At 53.9% G+C, this 18,471-nt stretch overlaps 2 protein-coding genes and 1 long non-coding RNA gene across 36 annotated transcripts in view; 2 read left to right on the plus strand and 1 right to left on the minus strand.

Annotated features, from left to right (window-relative positions):
• Nucleotides 1-7,776, minus strand: part of LRRFIP1 (LRR binding FLII interacting protein 1) — a 146,430-nt gene extending 138,654 nt beyond the window's left edge. For 17 of the 34 annotated variants that reach the window (XM_058299838.1, XM_058299836.1, XM_058299835.1 and 14 more), the window contains exon 1: nucleotides 7,623-7,775. In XM_058299838.1, coding sequence (XP_058155821.1) covers nucleotides 7,623-7,718 — 96 coding nt within the window. In that variant the 5' untranslated portion in view covers nucleotides 7,719-7,775. Of the gene's footprint in view, nucleotides 1-7,622 lie in introns of all 34 variants that reach the window. The other 17 variants (XM_058299821.1, XM_058299820.1, XM_071216038.1 and 14 more) reach the window with 7 other exon arrangements.
• A 39-nt stretch (nucleotides 7,777-7,815) lies between these two features.
• On the plus strand, nucleotides 7,816-9,069 carry LOC139439256 (spidroin-1-like). Its single transcript, XM_071215979.1, has one exon. The coding sequence runs from the start codon at nucleotides 7,816-7,818 to the stop codon at nucleotides 9,067-9,069; it is 1,254 nt and encodes a 417-aa protein (XP_071072080.1).
• Nucleotides 9,070-9,442: 373 nt separating this feature from the next.
• LOC105744766 (uncharacterized) lies at nucleotides 9,443-10,819 on the plus strand. The gene is made up of 3 exons (XR_001117733.4): nucleotides 9,443-9,605; nucleotides 10,161-10,255; nucleotides 10,348-10,819. It is a non-coding gene; the product is annotated as an uncharacterized lncRNA (long non-coding RNA).
• The last annotated feature ends 7,652 nt before the right edge of the window (nucleotides 10,820-18,471 follow it).

Raw genomic sequence — 18,471 nt, forward strand, 5'->3', positions numbered from 1 at the left:
AGACGGCTGGTTACATCTACAATCAACTGAGGAGCTTGCTGTCAGCAATGAGTGACGGCTCATCCAAACAGCAGAAGGCCTTAAAAGGGGAAGGGAGTTCAGCACTCGGGGGAGCCCCCGTCTCTACGTTAGAAAGCCAGGGTTTCCTGACACTCATCAAGGACTCCGCTGGAGCCCCCGGCTTGCAGCCTGCCCTGAGGAATTGGGACTTGTGCATCCCCACGGTTGTGTGAGACAGTTTTATAAATTCTCGCCCTGTTCACAGATATCTCCTGTTGGTTCTGTCTCCCTACAGAGCCCTGACTAACAGAGAGGTTAAACGCATAACGAACATCTTTGGACCTCCTGATTTTTTTAATGTTCAAATATGATCACGATCACTTTGTAGTTTTTTTCATTCAAACCCAAAGGCCAAGAGGTGGCTGGAAGCACGGCAACGTGACCCTCTGTGGAGCCACTGGCTGGTTCTGGCTCTTACATACTTGCTGAGCCAAGGGCTTAGGCACTGCCAAGACCAGATCACATTCTGCCGACCTAAACCCTCCAGGTATTTTATATTTGTTTTATGGAAAGTGTAGCTCAGATCTTAGATAATTTTCCAAGCAAATAAATGAATTATTCTTGAGTCCTGAAGCTCTGAAAATTTTATTAAAAAAAAACCCACAACTTTCTTTGCTTGCTCACCTAATTTGGCATTTTATTACACTCTCAGTCAAAGAATACCACAATGACTAGTTTCCTTATTTGGGCTGTATGGACACTGGAAGTTAACTGTTCTTTCCTGATATGTCTCTGCTTAATTTTTAATTTGCTTCTCAATCCCTCCAATCCCTTTCAACAAAAACAAACCTTTATTTCTGTAGGCATCCAATTAGGGAAGTTTTACTTGTTGATATCAAGGAAAGTTTCCTCCCAACACTGACAGGTGGCTAAGGGCACTGGCCTTGGAGGTAGGGAGGCCTGGGTTCAAATCCTGGTTGTGTGCCCATGCCCTTGGGACCTGCTGGCTGGGACCAGTGCCTCACCCCACTTTTTTCCCTTATGGGGTCCTGGTCCAATTGTTCTCACAGCTTTTCAGTGACTTACTCTCAAATATGAAGCTAGAGCCAGGGATTGCCCAACATCTGGGGAGAGACTTCAAGATGACACAGACAGAAGGGAAGAAACAGTAATAAAGAGACCGTGATACTGGTAACAAAAGAAAATTTCAGGAAAAAAACCAGACAAACCCAGAAAATCATAATAACCATGCTTAGAGTTATCAGAAAAGGTACTGCATTAATGAATCAAGAAAGGATGCTGTAGAAAAGGAACAGAAAACAACCACCCAAAAAAATTCTTAGAACAAATCAATATAGTAGAAGAGCTAGAAGATAAAGTTGAGTAATCTCCCATAAATTATCTCCAAAAGATACAAAGTTAAGATACAAGTTTCCAGACTGAATGGACTCAATGAAGGCTCATAATGGAAAAAACAAAACGTAACTTTTAACATTGAGGATAAAGAGAAGATTCTAAAAGTTTCTAGAGAGTAAAGGCAGGTGTTACATACAAGATTCTGAAAATACATAAGGCATCAAACTTCTCAAAGCAATCCTGAAAGTGAGAATAAAATGGAAAAAATGCCTTAAAAATTGTGATAGAAAAATGTTGTTAAGTTTATTTTATCGAGTAGGCAATACAGTCACATGGTTTAAATATCCAAACAGGATGAAAAGTACATGCGAACAGTCGGGCTTACTCTCCCATCACCCCACCTCTTCTACTGTGTGCTCTGTCAGTGTTTCTTTATGCAAATGCAGGCAAATTACATCATTTCTTACACAAAGGACAGCAAACTCTCTGCTTTCTGTAATTTTTTTTCCCAGCTAACAATACATGCTGGAGATTATTAGAATACATAGAGACTGTCTTCATTCTTTGGAAAAGTATTTTTACTGTAGAACTCTATACCCAGCCAAACTATCAGTTAAGTGTGAAGGCAGAATAAAGACATTTTCAGACATGCAAACACTGAGAAAATGCATTCTTTCTTAGAAAGCTACTAAAGAATGGTGGCAAAGGGGATGACAGCCACATCAAACCCTGAGTGTACCCGGAGCAGACCCGATGTAGAGGACAGAGGTCTCCGGGAGGGATATGTTTAGGGGGAATAAAGTAGAATTGATAGATGATCATTTAGGAAACAGTATTGTGCAGTGTTCCGTGGAAAAGTCTATGAATAGTTAATGGTAGACATGTGGGCTGAGGAGCAATGAGATGGGTGGGGAACAAGACCAGGTTAAGCAGAAAGTTACGCAAGGAAGGAAATGATAGAGCACGCTCCTTGGCTTTGCAATCAACCCTACTTACAACTGCGGCAGCAACGCTAGCATTTCCTGAGCATTTATTATGTGCTATTATTGTTCTGTTGTTTTTTTTAATGAACTACCTCATTTTACCCTCATACTCACCCTGTGGGAAGTGTACTGTTAAAATTCTCCCATCTAATGTATAGGAAAACTGAGGCATAAAGGGTTAATTGCCCCTAGGTCATGAAGTAAGTGGCAGAATCAGGATTTTTTTTAAAACCAGTCAATTTTATTGGTACATATTATTAAAGCATACAATTCACCCAAAGTGTACAATCAATAGTATTCGATATCATCACATAGCTACACATTCATCACTTCAATCATTTGAGCATTTTCATTATTTCAATAAAACAATAAACAAAAACCATATTTCATATTTCAATAAAACAATAAACAAATACACAAGAAAAATCTTCACCTCTCAAACTCTCCATTTCCCCTGCTGTACATAGCTATTTCTGGCTACAGAATCAGGATTTGAACCCAGGTAATCCGACTCTAACACCTGCCTTCTAACCAGTATATCATTCTGCCAGTGAATACTTATTTAACTCAAAATTACAGTGACGCTGTAGCGGGAAGGTGAGGGGAAAAGTGGGGAAACCCCCAACTATCTCGTGACTGCCACGGCCTCACCCACCAAGGCCGGAGCTGACAGCCTTAAAATGGATAAATCAGCGAACAGTGTGTTTGCACGTTATTTACAAAGACGGAGATAATTACAGACCACGCGGGGTCTTGCAGGCCATTTCAGGACTTGGCTTTTACTCAGTGACATGAGAAGTCATTGGAGAGTTTCAGTCCGGGAAGGGACACGGTCTGACTTTTTTTAAAGGCTCATCCAGAGGCTGGGTGGAGAACAGCCTAAGAACACGGGGCAAGGGGAAATACATACAAAACCCTGATTAATAAAAATTCATTTTTAAAGGATGAAAGAGTGAGAAAGGACAGGAGAAACATAGTAAGGAGAGAAGCACGTGGGATTCTCGCCCATGAAATGCTATGCCTGGTGGCTCAGAGGGCAGTTGGGGGTAACTGTCCCAGGGGTGGGAAGCAAGTCTGGAAGTCACTGCCTGGAACGGGGCCTTGGACAGAGCCAAGAAATTGACCCTGGCACCACGTGGTCACTAGATGGCCTTGGACACGCCGCTTATTGTTTCTGACCTTCTTTTCCATGTGTCAAATGGAGATACTATGATTACATCTGATAGGACTTAATATAATGAGGGGAAGCCATTAAAAAAACCCAAGCTCCAGCCTCTGTCCTTTTCCTCTCCTGTACCCCAACCAGGTTCACAGGTGAGCGCCGCAACGAGAAGCCAGGTCCCCTGGTTTGTGTCATCCCACGAAGCCCCTTCATGCCATCCAGGGACAAATCACAACCTTAACCACTAAACAAATGACCCTTAGAGGTCCGCCCAGAAGGGGAGATGGAGACAGCTGGCTTTCTGGTAGACATAGCCGTGGGGTGGGGCGCACAGGCCACCAGAGACCAGGGGACTGTCCAGAGCTAATTTCCTGACTCTGTCTCCAGCTGGAACCTTCTTCTCGGGAACATGTAAACAGCCCAGGATCACAAGGCGGCAGTGTCTGTGCCCCCCATCCTCATCCCCCCAGCTCGGGCTTTGCACTGAAAGTCTCCTGGAACCCTTGTCTTGCTGTATATCTAATGCCTGGTGGATGACACGCCAAGATGCACGTCTGTCTTAGGAGGATCGGCCGAGGAGCTTCTCGGTGACCGACTTAGACTCTGAGGCCACTGCCCCTCACCCCTTCCCACCTGGTGAAAGTGAGCCACCCTGGGAGGGACAGGACACTGTGAGCCAGGAGGACCCCCCGCAAGCTGCGCCCAATTGGTGCTTATATGGGGACCTCATATTTGTTGAATGTAACATTAAAAAAATAAAGACAAAAAAAAAAGGGAGATTTAGGATAAAAATGCCCCGGATTAGCGAGACTACCCGAAATGAGGACGGGGGGTTGTGTGAAGTGGGGTCCCCCAGGAGCGGAGCCTGAGGTGGGATCTGGAGGTGAGCCCACCTGGGGAGGGGAGCGAGGGGCGGGACGGGCAGGGGGGGTCTCCGCGGAGTCGCCTTTGGCCTGATGGTGCGGGGGGGGGGGGGGGGGGGGGGGGAGGGCGCTCTGGAGCGCCACTGCCTCTCAGAGTGGGTTCCACCTGAGGCAAGAGGCAGCAGCTGTTTGCGCCCTCAACTCGGTCGGTCCCTGGGGGTGGAGAGGCCACCGCACCCCCTGTCCCCTGAGGGGGCCCCGTGTGGCTGGGGCACTTCTCTGAGGAAGGGGACCCTGCGAGCCCCCAGTGGCCAGCACTCAGGGCGCCATCATGGAGAGAGGGGTGCCCCAAGCACACGTGGGGGCCCTAGGGGGGTGACGAGCTTACTGCCACACCCCAAGGGTCCGTGCGCTGGCCCCAGCAGCTCCCGCAGCTCTCTGTTTGGGAGAGCGGTGTCGTTGTCCCAGGGGAAGCACCCTAGATGAGAAATCCGGGTCGCTACCCCACATCACGAGCAGAAAGTTAAATGGGCAGGGGAGAAAAACAGCTGCTTTCAAAACGCCCCTCTGCGGACTGGGCCAAGCGCGGCGCAGGCCCTGGGTGGCGACGGCGTCCCAAAGCGCGTCGTGGGCCCCTCTCCTGACCGCACTGGCCTGCGTGCCACCCCAGACGCGGGAGCAAGAAACAGTGTGCACCTGCACGACGCCTCCTCTGCTGCGCGCTGGCCCGCGGTGTAAACCACAGTGTAACTCCAGAACACACGGGACACGGCGGACGTTTCACCCCCACTGCCCCCTGCGCTCTCCCCGGGGCACCCCACCTGTCCAGCTCCCCGGAAGCCCCAACGCCCACCCAGTTCCCACGAGGGCCCCCGCCTCGCCAGGCGGCCCCCCGCCCTCCCCCGCCCGCTCGAGGCTCCCGGGGAGCCAGGCTCCGGCTCTCCCGGGACTGACCTCCCGCTGACCTCGGCCGTGAACGCTCCACTACCCGCCGGAGCGCATTCCTGGACGCCTCCGGGACGTCAGCCGGCCCCCCGCCCTCGGAAGAGCTCCTGCCTCGGCTCAGGCCCCCACACCGCCCACGTGCAGGATCCTGTGGCTCCAGGGACGGGTCTGAGAGGCCAGAGGGCAGAGACGACCCCTGCCCGGGGGGTCACCAGGCACCTGAGTAGGTCGCAACGCCGCAGGGCCTGGCTCAGGAGTGGCCAGAGCAACGCGGGCGGTGAGGCGGGAAGGACAGCGCCCAGCTCCCAGGAGAGATGGCCAGGCGCACGGGGTGTGGGCTTGGGAGGGTGGCTTGGGGAGGTGGCAGCGCTGGCCTGAAGGTGCAGCCACCTGCCCAGGGCAGCTCGGCAAGCAGCCTGCAGGGTGCCAGAGTGCCCAGGAAGCCGGTGGGATGTGCTCCTGCCCCTAGACCACTCAGCGTCTCAGGCACTGGCATCAAAGTGTCCTGACGGATACAACTTTCAAGCACATTTCAAAATGCCACGTCCTCCAGGAAGCAGCCTCTGATCGCCATTCCTAGTCCCCAAAGCCAGCTGAAATTCGCTGTCATTTCCAAACCTCAGGCCACTCCGTCCTGGTCCTTTTCACAGCAGGGCCCTTCTAGTTTTCCGTTATTGTTGAGCTACTGGCTGTCGCCCCTTCCTAACTTAGCTCCTCGAGGGCGGGTCCATGTCAGGTTCCTTCGTGGCTCCTCATGCTTCCTGGGAAACTCGGCTCGAACATCATGCCGTGCATGAGTCAGAAAGTACTGAACTTGTTTAGGAACATTTTGTAATTTTTCTAACCACTCTGAAGAACTCAACGGTGAATAGATATTTGCCATTTGAATCACGAGTCTACATTTCACAGCTGGGAAATATAATTCAATTTGTAACAGAACATAAAGCGTAGCACCTGCTTCCTCCAACCTTATAAATACATTCAGTGCTGTGTGTGTAAGGGCTGCATCCATGCTTGGTTTGCATTGGAAGGGTGTGTGTGGGAGGAGATCTCCGATTGACTCAGTGCCTAATTATGCACTTTATGTATGCAACTCACCTTCTTTCCTCCCAACAGCCAAGGGCTTCTTTTCCCCCACTTTAGAGAAAAGCCAAGTTCAGAGAGGGTGGGTCAACTCCCTCTCCTAGGATGTCACAGCCGGTGGGGACCTGTGCACAGGTCCAAGCTGAGCCTGTCTTTGTCCTGCTGGTGTCTCCAGGGGTGGGGGTGGGGGTGGGGCAGTGAGTTCCCGGTTAGATGGACAAGTGCTGTCAACCCAGAGGGAATTCTGGCCTTTAGTTTCCATTTATTTTTATCAAAACCCGCAGATAAGAAGAGGGGGACTTTGGGACCTCTCATTCTTCGCATTCTGTGCCCGTCACCTGCAGCCACGGCCACTACTCATCAGCCCCCATCTGCCTGGCCCAGTGGCCTTGTCCACCAACGGCCATCTTCCCAGGAGGGCAGTATTCAAGGCCCTACATTTAGCAAAGGTCTATATTTAGCCAAAGGTCCTTAAGCCTTGCCTTGCACTTTTTTGGCTTACTAATTGATAGAACAGACGCTTACAAACCGCTACTCTGTGCTGGGCTGTCACCTACATTGTTTAGCCTTAACGTGGAACCCAGGTGGCAGAGAAAATACACTTCCACTGACCTGTGGCCCCTGAGCGCCTCTGATTTATCCATTAGAAGTTCATTACCAGATGTGATCTCTCAGCCCAGGAAACTTTGAGGAAAACCTCTCAGCGTGCCTGGACCGTTTTCAGGTTCTGCGCAGAAACAGGGTTCACCGGGAACCCCAAGTTCCTCGCAAGCGGCACCAGCGCGACAGTGGAGACAAACGACCAACAACCCGATCCGAGCGCCTTCCGCGGGGCCATGCGGGCCTCCGGGGACCGTCCTTGGGGCCTCCGGGGGCGGGCCTGCATCCCTGCTCCCAGACCCTCCCCCCACGCGGTTCAACAAAGCGGGGCGCTCGTCCCCTACCCAGCCCGGTCCGGGGCCACCTTGAGCCACCCGCAGCGTCCCCAACCCGGCTCGCCGAGGGGGCAGCATCGCCAGCCTGTCCCCGGGGCCGGAGAGTGGGCGCCCTGCCCACGCGGAGCCGGGACCGCGGCCCAGGCTCTGTGCTCGGGGCCAGCGGCCCTGCCCTGCCCGCGCGGGGCCGCACCGCGGGCGGACGGACACACCGCCGCGCGGCCCGCGGCCTGACAGCTGCCCCGCAGCGCCCGCCCCGCAGTGCCCGCCCGCCTAACGGGCCCCGCGCGCTCACCTCGCGCGCGATCTGGTTGAGCGCGTCGTCCTCCGCCGTCAGCCGCTCCCGGTTGGGGAGCCGCTTGCGCCCCGAGCCCTGGGTGCCCATGTCCATCGGCCGCGCCGCCCGCAGCTGCCGCCTGCGCCCCGCGCCCCGCGCCCCGCGCCGGCCCCTCCGGCCTCGCCTCCGCCCCTCCCTCCGCCGCGGCGTCATGGCGTCAGCGGGCGCGGGGACGAGCGGGCCGGGCGCGGGGGCGCGGGGGGCTGGGGACCCGGGGGGCGGGGACGAGCGGGCCGGGTGCGGGGGCCGGGGACCCGGGGCGCGGGGACGAGCGGGCCGGGTGCGGGGGTCGGGGACCCGGGGGGCGGGGGACGAGCGGGCCGGGCGCGGGGGCGCGGGGGCCGGGGACCCGGGGGGCGGGGACGAGCGGGCCGGGCGCGGGGGCGCGGGGGCCGGGGACCCGGGGGGCGGGGACGAGCGGGCCGGGCGCGGGGGCGCGGGGGCTGGTGACCCGGGGGGCGGGGACGAGCGGGCCGGGTGCGGGGGCCGGGGACCCGGGGCGCGGGGACGAGCGGGCCGGGCGCGGGGGCGCGGGGGCCGGGGACCCGGGGCGCGGGGACGAGCGGGCCGGGCGCGGGGGCGCGGGGGCCGGGGACCCGGGGGGCGGGGACGAGCGGGCCGGGCGCGGGGGCGCGGGGGCCGGGGACCCGGGGGGCGGGGACGAGCGGGCCGGGTGCGGGGGCCGGGGACCCGGGGCGCGGGGACGAGCGGGCCGGGCGCGGGGGGCGCGGGGGCCGGGGACCCGGGGGGCGGGGGACGAGCGGGCCGGGCGCGGGGGCGCGGGGGCCGGGGACCCGGGGGGCGGGGACGAGCGGGCCGGGTGCGGGGGCCGGGGACCCGGGGCGCGGGGACGAGCGGGCCGGGCGCGGGGGCGCGGGGGCCGGGGACCCGGGGGGCGGGGGACGAGCGGGCCGGGCGCGGGGGCGCGGGGGCCGGGGACCCGGGGGGCGGGGACGAGCGGGCCGGGTGCGGGGGCCGGGGACCCGGGGCGCGGGGACGAGCGGGCCGGGCGCGGGGGCGCGGGGGCCGGGGACCCGGGAGGCGGGGGACGAGCGGGCCGGGCGCGGGGGCGCGGGGGCCGGGGACCCGGGGGGCGGGGGACGAGCGGGCCGGGCGCGGGGGCGCGGGGGCCGGGGACCCGGGGGGCGGGGACGAGCGGGTCGGGTGCGGGGGTCGGGGACCCGGGGGGCCGGGGACGAGCGGGCCGGGCACGGGGGCTCGGGGACGCGGGGGGCCGGGGACCCGGGCGGGGTGGGGGGGCCGGGGACGAGCGGGCCGGGTGTGGGGACGCGGGGGGCCGGGGACCCGGGGGGCCGGGGACGAGCTGGGCAGGGGCAAGCGGGCCGGGCGCGGGGGCGCGGGGACGCGGGAGCCGGGGGACTTGGGGGGACCGGGGGTGAGCTAGCCGGGCGCGGGGACTCGGGGGCCGGAGGACGCAGGGGGCCGGGGGCGAGCGGGCCGGCCCGGGGACGTGGTGGCTGGGGCACCCTGGGGGACCGGGGGTGAACAGGCTGGGCGCAGAGACGCGGGGGCTGGAGGATGCGGGGGGCCGGGGGCGATCGGGCCGGGCGAGGGGACGCGGGGGCAGGGAAACTGGGGGATCCCGGGGGACAAGCGGGTCGGGTGCGGGGACGCGGGGGGGCCAGGGGACCCAGGGGGCCGGGGACCCGGGTGGCCTGGGACTAGCAGGCCGGGCGCGGGGTCGCTCTGGCGCAAGGCCGGGGGCCGGGGGTCGGGGGGCTTGGGAGACTGGGGGACCTGGGGGACGGGGGGGCGGGGGGCGGCTAGCGGGCTGGGCGCGGGGACAGTGAGGGATGTGGAGAGCCCGGTGAAGGAGAAGGTGAAGGAGAAGGAGAGGGAGTCACCTGGGGGCTGAAGACTCAGGACGTGGAGACGTTGACGCGTGGGGGAGAAGACAGGATGCCGGGGACCGACGGGGCGGTGAGGGACAGGGCAAGCGAAGGGCGGGATGGGGGGCCCCCCGTGGTGAGCCAGAGATGCCGCGGGCGGGGGCACGCTGCGGGGAACTCTGGGGACCCGGGACAGCGGAGGTCTCCAGGCACTTGGTTTTGGCGGGGAATGCCCAGGGAAAACGAGGGGGCGGGGGCCCTGCAGGTCGGGGTCACTGTGGCTGTTCTCTGGCAGGCAGGTAAACGCAAAACAACTGGCACCAAAGCCGTGGACACCGGTCAAGCTGCGACCTCCGCGGGGCGCCGGAAGGCTCTCAGCGGCTGGGGTTGCAAGGAGGGGTTTGTGTGGATAGGTGGGAGTAGGGACTTGCCGACCCCACCCTATCCCGGGTGAGTCAGGTGCGGGGTGGGGAGGCTGCCGCCGGTGGGCTGAGAGCCCAGCTCTGGGGTCAGGCCCCTGGCCAGGCCGGGCGCGTGGCTTGGGCCAGCTTCCTGGGGAACTGCTCTGTGGCATGTGCCGGAGAATGGCATCTCTCCCTCCCCCGTGTCTGCCCCTGACAGCCGGGACCTGTCACTTCACTCCTAGGAATGAGTGTCACGACAGCTGCTCTCAATAAATACTTGTTGAAAAAAGATTGAACTTACCTAAGCTCCCTGAAGCTTCTGCTCGTCCTCCTAAAGGTGGGTTTAAAAATAAACTGAACAAATGTGTAAGTGATGGATGTCGGATGACTGAATACCTGAAAGGAACTTGCTTCTCTCCCTGTTGCTAGGATACAAAGAAAAGAATTGTATGTAAATCAGAAGGTAATGAAATGCAACCCTCTCTTTGGGCCAAGTTCTGCTTTTGGTGGTCAAGAATATCCTGTTGAAGCAATGAAGTATGAAAACCAGCTTCAACCACTTGGCCAGACCTGCGCAGAAGCCCCTTGCTGTCCTTACTTCAACTTGCTTAATTAACAAAGTAAAATTCCCACCCAGGGATGGAGTTATCCGCCCCTTTCTTGATCATGCAATGTATGTGCAAGCGTGATTTCCTGAACATGCTAATCATACAATTATATACCCAGCTATGTGTGTTCATCCATATGCATAAAAACTAATGCATAATCAAAGCAAATGCTAAGTAGTAACTCGGGTATTTAAGTAAGAGTGAAACCGCAGCACAGGGAGTCAGGTCCAAGTCACTTTGGATTGGCCTTGGCTCCTTACCTCTGCAGACGTAATAAATGTGAGTTTGCCTAACTCTTGTGTTGAAGTTTTCTTCATGCCATCTCTGGTTATCCTTTATCAAGGCCTTGCTTTGAGGCCTCACAAATTGGCGACCACGAAGGGACTGAATAAATAAATAAAAATAGTAACCAGAGAATGCTTCCAAGGGGAGCTGTGGAGGGGGCTGTCTGCACCGAGGCATCCCTGACTCCAGCGGCTGCTCGGGATCTTCCCGAGGACTCGGGGGTCCCCGGGGCAGAGCCCCTTTCCAGCCACCAAAGGAGCCAAGGCGCACGAGGTTAGGACGGAGGGCCGGGTCGTCTCCTTCCCCTGGCGGGTGAGCTGGTTCCTTCCTTCATTACTTTTCTCTTCTAGCTGACCACGATTAGCATTTGGTTCACCTTCACTGCGGTAGTGGAGGTCTGGTCACAGCGGGAGAGGTCTTGGTGGGTGTGAGTCCCTCTCCCTCGCTCCCTTAAAGGGCAAGCCCGCTGTCTGGCTTTGGCTGACTGTGAGTTAGCCTTTGGTTCACCTTCACTGAGGTAGCAAAGGTTTGGTGGTAGTGGGAGAGGGTTCGTGGGTTTGAGTCCCACTCCCTCGCTCCCTTTAAGGGGAAGCCTGCTGCCTTTTGTCCCTTTACTTTTGGCTGTTCTCTCTCTCTGCGGCCGTGGGGAATGAGGCTTCAGTACCTGAGTGCTCCCCACTAGGATGCATCCTGAAAAATTGGTCTAAATTTGGAGAATCTAGGATACAAAAAAAAAAATTAATTACTCTTTGTAATGAAGGTAGGCCTAGAATTAGATTAAATAACAGAAAAATTTGGCCAAAAAAAAATGGGTGTTTGAATTTTAATACTATACTGCAATTAGATTTGTTTTGTAAACAGCAAGAGAAATGGGCAGAAATCCCATATGTTCAAGTTTTCTTGGAGATGTGGAAAAATAAAGAAACCAGAGAGAGTTGTGGGTTAATGTTGTGTGGGCCTCCTTCAGCCCCGGTTACAAAAACAGTTGAGGTCCTGGGATGCCCCTCTTAAAACCCATTAATAAACTCCTCAACTGAAGTACCCCACCCCCTCATTATTCTAGACCACCTCTGCCTCCTCCCCCACCAGGGCCACTGCCAAAACCCACTCTTCCCTTAGAGGTGTCAGGCCCCCTTTCCTTCCCCCAAGGGTCTTTCCTTCAATCTCCCTCCCATACTTGGAGTGGAGCTATTTTCAGTCAGGGTAGCCCCCCCACCCCCACCCAAAGGAGACTGTAGGTCAGTTCCTGCTCCGGCAAGTACCAGATGGAATTGATGATCAAGGACGACCCCGAGGCTTTCCTGTCGTCCACACTCCTTTCACCACCTCTGATTTATTTAATTGGAAAAATAACACTCCAGCTTATCATGCAGAACCTGCGAAAGTAACAACCCTGCTTGTTTCCACTTTTGCCACACAAAATGTGGCTAATATACAAGCCCTTATAAACGTTCTCCTCACCCCTGAGGAAAGACTAATGATCCTTGAAAAAAAGTGCAACAAGAAGCCAAGGCATTGCAGCAGGGGTCACCTCAAAACCTTATTTACAGCCCCCAAATGAGGCAGTTTCTGAAGCTGACCCTCATTGGAATCTGCATTCTTGCTGGGCTGCGGAAAGGTGCTCCAAAGCAAAAATCAATCACTAAATTACAGGAGGCCCAACAAAAACCGCACACAGCTTTGTTTGGTGGGGACACAGAGCCCCTCCAGTGGCCTCTGAATGTAAGCAAGCCTTTCACCAACTGAAGAGGGCGCTAATGAGTGCCCCTGCTCTGGAATTACAGATCTCAGAAAACCTTTTAATTTAGTTGTCTGTGAAAAACAAACTGTAGCCCTTGGAGTATTAACTCAGAAATTGGGAGGTGAGCATCGTCCCATAGCATACTTCTCAAAATTACTAGACAATACTGCAAAAGGATGGCCAGCATGTTTAGAGCTGTTGCTGCAACCTGTGTCTTATTACAAGAAGCTGAAAAATTTACATTAGGGCAGCCCCTCGCCATTCACAGCCCTCATCGAGTACTAACCCTGCTGGAAGGAAAGGGGAATCTTTGGCTAATCCTAGGGAGGCTTGGAAAAATCAGGCAGCCCTCCTAGACAACCCAGAAGTTAAAAGTCTGTACGACCTTAAATCCAGCTTCTCTACTCCCATCAAGCACCGAAGAAATGCCTATTCATGACTGTCTAGAAACTCTAGAGGAAGGCTTTTCTCCCAGGAAAAACTTGCAGGATACTCCTCTACTAGGTCCAGATTTAGAAATCTTCATGGATGGAAGTAGCTTCATGGAAGGGGGTGTTTGAAAAGCTGGATATGCTCTTATAACTATGGGGGGAATTAATAAAAGCTGTACCACTTCCCCCCCGGGGAGCTCTGCTCTTCTTAGAGCCCTCTAAAGAGGGGATGGAAAAAGAGTGAACATTTACACTGATTCAAAATATGCTTCTCTTGTCTTGTATGCACATGGGGTCATTTGGAAGGAGAAAGACTTTTATCATCTGGGTGGAAAGACATTAGGCATGCCACACAAATACCTGAATTTTTAGAAGCAGTATAACTACCAGCAGAAGCAGCTGTAATGCACTGCAGGGGACATCAAAAGGGAGACTCCAACGTAGCCCTAATGAACAGGTAAGCAGACCAAGCAGCAAAAGAGGCCTCAAGAAAAAGCTACCCTCCTAGTCAAGTAGCTGCACTCATTAAACCTCAGATTCCTCAACATATAGAGGGATTTTTCTGTCCAGTCTACACCCCTGCAAATCTTGAGCATGCAAGAGAATGGGGATTTCAAGAAAATTCAGAAAAATTAGAAAAAGGGGGTAAGTGGCTGAAAAACAGCCAAGGACAATTCTCTCTGCCTGAGAACGTAGTATATCCCCTAGTCTCTTATTACCACCAAACCACACATTTGGGACAGCAAGCACTACTGAGCCTTCTTCACCGACTGGTGGGACCTCACCTTGCTTGGACAGTGCAAAAAGTCTCTAACCAGTGTCTTTCTTGCCAGAAAAAATAACCCAAAAGAAACATCGTGGACTTCTTTTGAAACACAAAGTTGAGGGCTTGCCCCAGTGGAATATCGGCAAGTAAACTTCACAGTAATGCCAAAAACCACAGGAACTTTTAAGTATCTTTTGGTATTTGTAAACCTTTTCAGGGTGGGTGGAAGCCTCTCCCTGCCGCACAGAACAGCACTCCACGGCCACTAAGTTCCTCCTCCAGGAAATCACCCCAAGGTTTGGACTGCCCCAAACAATTCAGTCAGATAATGGACCTGCTTTTATTTCAGCTGTGGTACAGGGTGTCAATCAGTGTCTTTGAATTAAGTGGAAACTACATGCAGCCTGGAAACCTGAGTTGTCAGGAAAGGTAGAAAAAAAATAAACTATACTTCAAAGAAAACCTTAAGTAAAATTTGTCAAGAAACAAAGTTGAAATGGACAGAAGCACTTAACCTCGCTCTCCTTCGGGTTAGGGTGGCCCCTAGAAGAGGACTTGAACTAAGTCCTTTTGAACTTATGTACAGAAGTCCCTTTCTAAGCAACCCGAGGGAAAAACCCAACTCACCAGTGACCGTGGAGGGAGCCCTCATAAGTGGGCTTTGCAGCTGGGAGAGCTCCTTAGCACCACGCACGCATACGCAAATATGCGCCTAAAATACCCCGCTGACCAGCCTCTCCACCCCTTCTCAACCAGGGATCAGGTTCTTTTAAAAGTTTGGAAAAACAAACATCCTGAAGATCAGCTTAAACCCAAATGGGAGGGACCTTACATGGTACTGTTAAGCTCTCATTCTTCTCTTAAGTTGCAGGGAATCAAGTGCTGGGTCCATCATGCCAGAGCAAAACCCTACTACTTATCAGAACCAGCAGATAAAGGAGGTCCTGAGCTGGAGATCACACCAGAGCATGAAGCAGAAGGTGAGATGGAGCCAGTCGAGAACCTGTGGTTCCTGTTCAAGAAGAGAAAACTCCACCAAATCCTAATCTTGTTCTTCCTGCTATAGAAACCTGCCAGTAACTAGCCCTGAGGGAGGATATCACTCATCCTGCACACATATTTTGCAAATCATCCGAAACCTCTACAATTAGAACCAAGTGTTGGTACTGTGTGATTTTGCACAATCAATATCAAGTAATGCCTAAACCAGTTTACTGTGAAATGTTTCAGCCAATCTACACCTTAAAAGCAATAGCCAGAATAGCCTACTTAAATAAAATTCAACAGGCTTCTGTAAAAGCAGACCCCAAAACATGTAACGCCACAAATAATTTTTTTAAAAAGCCAATTAATCCCCTTGTTTACCTTTTTAGGAATCACAGCATTTGTTGGTACCGCAGCCGCATCCCTGTACTTAGTCACCAACCTCTCCAAAAACGTGAGAGCATTTAAAAAAAAAAAAGCAAAGCCAATAATCTCATAATACAGGAGAATAATTTCTTCTCCTGGAACCCATCCAGCTTCACCAGGTGACTGGTCCCCTTTGTTAATTATTATCCTTATTCTTTTAACAATTGCAGCCGAACTCACACCATACAAGTAATGCTTTAAATAAAAACAGTTGCAAACTCTAACAAATTAACTTTTCCTCCTCAGACTACCCTCTTAACTATAATTTTCTAAGAGCTCAACACCCATAATGTCAGTAGAAAGTAGTTACAAAAGATCTGAGCTTTGTCCCTTTCCCCTGCAATAAGAATATAGCCACAAGCTAGAAGGAGGGAATTGATGGATGTAGGATGACCGAATACCTGAAAGTAAGTTGTTTCTCTCCCTGTTGCTAGGATACAAAGAAAATAATTGTATGTAAATCAGAAGATAATGAAATGCAACCCTCTCTTTGGGCCAAATTCCACTTTTGGTGGTCAAGAATATTCTGTTGTCGGTGGTGGACTTGGCCCAGTGGTTAGGGCGTCCGTCTACCACATGGGAGGTCCGCGGTTCAAACCCCGGGCCTCCTTGACCCGTGTGGAGCTGGCCCATGCGCAGTGCTGATGAGCGCAAGGAGTGCCCTGCCACGCAGGGGTGTTCCCCGCGTAGGGGAGCCCCACGCACAAGGAGTGCATCCCGTAAGGAGAGCCGCCCAGCGTGAAAGAAAGTGCAGCCTGCCCAGGAATGGTGCTGCACACATGGAGAGCTGATGCAACAAGATGATGCAGCAAAAAGAAACACAGCTTCCCGTGCCGCTCACAACAACAGAAGTGGACAAAGAAGACGCAGCAAATAGACACAGAGAACAGACAACCGGGGTGGGGGAAGAAGGGGAGAGAAATAAATAAATAAGTAAATCTTGAAAAAAAAAAAAGAATATCCTGCTGACGCAATGAAGTATGAAAACCAGCTTCAACCAGTTGACTGGACCCGTGCAGCCCCTTGCTGTCCTCACTTCAACTTGCTTAATTAACGTAGTAAAATTCCCAACCAGGGGTGGAGTTATCCACCCCTTTCTTGATCATTGCAATGTATGTGCAAGCGTGATTTCCTGAACATGCTAATCATACAATTATATACCCAGCTATGTGTGTTCATCCATATGCATAAAAACTAATGCATCATCAAAGCAAATGCTAAGTAGTAACTTGGCTATTTAAGTAAGAGTGGAACTGCAGCACAGGGAGTCAGGTCCAAGTCACTTTGGACCGGCCTTAGCTCCTTACCTCTGCAGACATAATAAATGTGAATTTGCCTAACTCTCGTGTTGAAGTTTTCTTCTTGCCATCTCTGGTTATTCATAAACGCCTTGCTTTGAGGCCTAACATAAGGACACTATCAGTCATTGCAGTATGGCACAGGACAATTCCACTGCCCTGAAAATGCCCCGTGTTCCATAATGAAACTGCAGGCCTTGGTGAGTAGCAACGCTTCAATACTGGTTCATAGTAGTAGCAAATGCACCATGCTAATGTAAGATGTTATTAATAGGGGAAAATGTGGGTGGGGGAGGGAGTGGGTTATAGAGTCCCCTATATTTTCTGTGTAACTGTTCTGTAATCTAAAAGTTCTCAGGAAGTGGATTTAGCTCAACTGATTGAGTGTCCGCCTTGCCACATGGGAGGTCCAGGGTTCAAACCCAGGGCCTCCTGACCTCTGTGATAAGCTGGTGCACGCACAGTGCTGATGCATGCAAGGAGTGCCCTGCCACACAGGGGTATCCCCCATGTAGGGGAGCCCCACGCACAAGGAGTGCATCCTGTAAGGAGAGCCACCCCACATGGAAAAAGTGCAGCCTGCCCGGGAGTGGTGCCACATGCAGGGAGAACTGATGCAGCAAGATGACACAACAAAAAGAGACACAGATTCCCAGTGCCATTGACAAGATTGCAAGCAGACACAGAGGAACACACAGCGAATGGACACAGAGAGCAGACAACGGCGGGGTGGGGGGGAAGGGGAGAGAAAGAAATAAAAAATCTTTAAAAAAAATTAAAGTTCTCTAAAAAATGAAGGTTATTGTTATAAAATATCTATAAATTGGAGATTTAGGTAAGATTTACAAAGCCCTTGCCTTTCTGCCAGGTTAATAGGTAGAGGCTGGGTGACTGTTTGCTCTGGGGCCTGAATTAGAAGAAAAGGAGCCTGTGATGCAGTCCCAAAAGTTACGGAAGTGTGGGGGTGTGGGGAGAACTCTAATGCAACTGGAGTTTGGGGGGACTAGGTGAGGGGGGATGGTGGGGGACACACAGAAGTCACCTGTGATCTCCCTCCCACCCCCAGAGGAAAGGACACAACATTTTTTAATATATTTCCAACCAGGTGATGGGAGCAGTCTGGCAGCTGGGTGAAGGAGGGGCCAGAAGGGGGGCCCCCGCAGCAATGGGGCGCTCAGGGCACCTGAGACCCTCCAAGGGGAGGGCTGGCAGGGCAGAGCGTGCCGAGGGCTGGGGCACCTCTTTTCTGTCTTCTCTGAGCCTGGCTGTGCATCTGGCACTTAGGAGGCACTAAGAAATGCCACCTCCACCCCACTAGGGTCCCATAAGCCTTAGGTGATGTAATCCCATTGGAAGAGGGGTCTTCTCTTCCTCTGCCCCAGCCCCGCTCACCGTTCCCCCAGCCCAAGGTGCGAATGTGAGGATTCCGGGTCCTTGCTAAGGCTGCTTCCCACGGGCTCACTTGCTCACTCACCTACTTGAACCAAGGACTGTGCTGGAATCTGAGTGACACCGGAAAGGACACCCAGTCCCACCCTCTCGGCACCCACTTAGAGGCCCTTTCCCCACCTTCTCTGCTGGGAGCTCCTCAGTCAAGACGCCAATGGTCCTTTCCAGAGGAAGCTTTCCCGGAGGAAGCTTTCCCGGATCTGCAAGGCCTGCTCCTTCTTTCTCTGTCAGATCTTTGAACCACTTTTTATTCCAACACTTAAATTCTTCCCTAATGACCTATTGCCGTGAGGAGGGCAGGACCTGGCCATGTCTTGCTCATCTTTACCCTCACGGGGAACGGCACGTGCCATCACGGGGAGCTTCAGGAGAAGGTCGTGGCTGCAGTTGCGGGACTGAGTCCAGTTCCCGACCCTCCTCCTCACCATCCCGCTGGGGTTTCCAGAGTCCAAGAACTCTGGCCAGGATCTGACAGGTGCTTCTGAATTGTGCCAGTGCCCAGACAGTGGTGAATTTTGTGCACGCGCACGCACACACACACACACAGTGTCTGGTTAAGAGCCAC

The sequence above is a fragment of the Dasypus novemcinctus genome, chromosome 7 (assembly GCF_030445035.2).
Source record: "Dasypus novemcinctus isolate mDasNov1 chromosome 7, mDasNov1.1.hap2, whole genome shotgun sequence".
Classification (NCBI taxonomy): domain Eukaryota; kingdom Metazoa; phylum Chordata; class Mammalia; order Cingulata; family Dasypodidae; genus Dasypus; species Dasypus novemcinctus.

Excerpts from the sequence above, each read along its gene's own strand:
- LOC139439256 (XM_071215979.1), top strand. The coding sequence starts at position 7,816 with ATGGCGTCAGCGGGCGCGGGGACGAGCGGGCCGGGCGCGGGGGCGCGG.